Here is a 3,358-nt window from a genome sequence, read left to right as displayed (position 1 = left end):
GCTCAGGTCTCTTCCGACCCTAGAAACTATGAAATTATGAAACTGTAGTCTGGAGAAAAGAAAACCAAGAAGGGATTTGATAGCGGTCTGCAAATACCCTAAGTGCAATTACAGAGGATAGAAATGGGCTTTTCTTTGGGGTTGTAGGGCACAGGGACAGTAGCTATGGCTTCAGGCTTCAACAGAGGTTGAAGATATGTTCTGCTACAGAGTGTTATATCCATGGATCCATGAATATAAAGATGGGAGAGGTTGGGTGGAGGGGGCTGTGTTAAAATGATTCTTGGAAATCCTAAGTAGTCATAATCTTTCTTCTTATCTCTCTGAGAGAACAAAGATCTGCATAGGCTGTCTGACAGGTGACAAATGCAGGAACAGACAGCCTGTTCTTGCTTGGAGGACTATAAAGATTATAGAACCTCTCTATAATATACAAATTGGAGACGTTAGTCGTATTTGGGGGAGCAGTTTGCACAATTACATGGAAATCTGGCTCCTATAAACTAGACTATAACAGTCTATTGAACAAATGTATTATTGTATCTTTTGTAAAGTACAGATCCCCCTCCACAAGCTCTCAGTAACTGGAATAAATGATTTAGGCCTACAAGTCTTTATTTCAGTCACCATAGGAATGTATCAACAAGGGATATTTATATTTTTTCCTTTTTCTTTCTCTGTGTTTTTAGTGCTTAAATCATTTTTGTATTTCTTTTTTATAGGAAGAAGAGGCTGTGTGAGCTCTATGCAAAAGTTTTGGGATCAGAAGAAGCCTTACATGTAAGAATATAACATGGTGTATAATGTTAGTTTCCTTGTTGCAATCAGGAGGTATGGTGTGAAATTAGAATGTAGCGGTTATATCAATGTTCTTGCCATTCACAAAGGAAGAGTATTCTGAGAACACTTATTTGGATATACAAGAGAGTAATAAATCTACGAATTTCACTTCACATTTTACAGAGAATAAAATTACATACCTGTGAAGCAATTAAAATGCAAGAACTCTATTTGAAACAAGGTTCTAAAACCAAAGTGTTATATTCAGTTTTATTATCTAATAAATCTAAATTGGTTTCAGATGCTGCAGGACTGGCCTCTTCATCCAATCCAAATCTTAAGCCTATAATGCATAATATTTCTGGTCTCACTGATTGCCCACTCCTGTAGCAGCCTCTACCTTTGTTTCTTTCTGTCATTCCTTTCTCCATAATGGTAACTAAATGATGGGTTTCCTTTGATAATTTATTTTATATGAACATTTTTTTTCTTATTAAAGGCAGTTTTAGGTGTGTTAAATTTTTAGACACAAAGCACAATAATATGTCCTTTTAAATGCAACAGAACACGTGGAGCTATGGAAATGTCAGATTTTATATATGCAGCCAATAAGTAAGGCGCAAACTAGTAGTAACCCTTTCTGGTCATAATAGATTATGGTTCTGTGGTTCCTATACAACTTTTCAGTGAGCAGGTGCACTTACATGAAATAAAGTGGAAGTTATGTCTGCTTATATGAGAGGCAAATCTGAGTGTGTGGCTATCCACTGTTCACAACATTAGTTTCTCTACACAGGTGGATTAGGAGGAGAAGATAGAAACAGACACTGCTTGACATCACATTTGTACTATTCTTATGCCAGCACAAATGGTGAGCAAGTAGCCATCCCTACCCTTTGTTGCTCCACTAATGTCTGGAATCCCTGGGCAAGGGGAACAAGTTACCTACTGTCCTGCAACAGGCCCCCTGCCTGATACAGGACAGTGGGCCACGTGTGTTTTCCCCCAATAAAGTGGATCAGCTCTGGCAGGAGGGATCTCATCACAGCTGATCCACCTTGTTTGACATTTGTTTTTATGCAGAGAAAGGCAGTTAGCTGTGTTAGTCTGAAGTCAGCCAGAAGGCAGGGCAGGGTTCCAGTTTTAGCTAGGAGTATCTGGAATTAAGGTTTATATCTGGTCCGTATTTCCTGAAGAGACTTGTTAAGTGTACTCATACACTACTTTTTGCTTCTGTTTCCTTAATTTTACTGTCCTCTGATATTTATTTTGCCTGCCCCTTGAGTTTCATTAACTCTGTCTTGCAGCCAGTGCATTATGAAGAGAAGAACTGGTGTGAGGAGCAGTATTCTGGGGGGTGCTACACTGCATATTTCCCACCAGGGATAATGACTCAGTATGGAAGGTACAGTATTTTGCTAAAAGACTCAACAGTGGGAGGATAGGAATGAATTAATAAATAACTTGAGCACAAGTCAAAAAGCCTGGCAATATTTTTCTCCCCAACTTGTGGGGCTGTTTTGTTGAAGGACCATGATGTTAATGTGTTCTTTCTCTTTAATCTTTAAAGTACAGATAAATAGATTCTTGTGGCACAGCAGGTAACTTTTCATGAGAATTTTGCACAGTAGCCTTTTGAGGTCAAGTATTGGCATTATCATTATGTATTTATTTTATTTATTTATTTTAATTTATATATTTTGGAATTTCCAAACTCCCAAGTAAGGGACCAGTCCTGCAAATGTTAATGATTCTGAGTTACTTCAGTAGACTGTTCCTATTACCAGACATGGTTTGATGCATTAAGCACTGTGTACTCTGTAATGTTCTCCTTGATTTTTAGGATTTTGAAAGAAAACACATTGAGTCAAAAAAGCAATGATTGCCTTCCAAATGTGCAGTTATCTTTCATTCAGTGCTCTAGTCCCTTCTGAAGTGTTAGCATCTGATTTTGCAGGTAACTAAGGAAGCATCTACACATCATCGTATGGTGATGTTGCTATGCCATACAGTGATGTTGCTGCTACCTTTTGGAAGTACAAAAGCATGGCACAGTAATTGCCTGTACAGCACCATGTGCATGGTGTACAGTTAGATTCTGCCACTATGTTGCCAGATAAGCGCACTAAAATGGGGGAGTGAGCTGCTATGGTGACGTAGCTGCTGATCACATGGAGACTTATGTGATCACTACATCACTGTAATGTGCCATACAGTGATGTAACATGTTGCTACGTCACTGTAGGGCAGAGGTAGGCAATGTTTTTTGGCCAGAGTGCCAAAAAACCCTGCAATGCCTACTTTGGAAGGTGCCGGAGTGCCAGCATGCCAGAAAAAAAAAATGAGGTTGGGGGTACATGGCAAGATGCCCTGCTGCCCTTGCCCCCCACCCAAAGCCCCTGCCATCAAGTCTGGGCTCTGTGGCTGTCAGCAGCTACCCAGAACCTGGGCCAGCTACAAACATCTGCTGCCTCCCAGACCAGGCCCCGGGCTCCGGGGAGGCAGCATGTGCGAGCAATGCTTCCCACTGTGCTGCCCTTGCCGCTTCTGCAAAGCAGCATTGGAACCTGGTGCGGCA

General features: G+C 40.5%; 1 protein-coding gene across 1 annotated transcript in view; it reads left to right on the top strand.

Moving 5' to 3' along the window:
• Positions 1-3,358, top strand: part of LOC109302916 (amine oxidase [flavin-containing] B-like) — a 109,720-nt gene that overhangs the window by 81,543 nt on the left and 24,819 nt on the right. Inside the window, exons 11-12 of the mRNA XM_019524867.1 lie at positions 723-780; positions 2,088-2,185. Coding sequence (XP_019380412.1) covers positions 723-780; positions 2,088-2,185 — 156 coding nt within the window. The remainder of the gene's footprint in view (positions 1-722; positions 781-2,087; positions 2,186-3,358) is intronic.

Source organism: Gavialis gangeticus, unplaced genomic scaffold (genome assembly GCF_001723915.1).
Source record: "Gavialis gangeticus isolate Ggan-Ray unplaced genomic scaffold, GavGan_comp1, whole genome shotgun sequence".
In the NCBI taxonomy this organism is placed as follows: Eukaryota; Metazoa; Chordata; order Crocodylia; family Gavialidae; genus Gavialis; species Gavialis gangeticus.
This window is presented reverse-complemented; position numbering and strand designations above follow the sequence as displayed.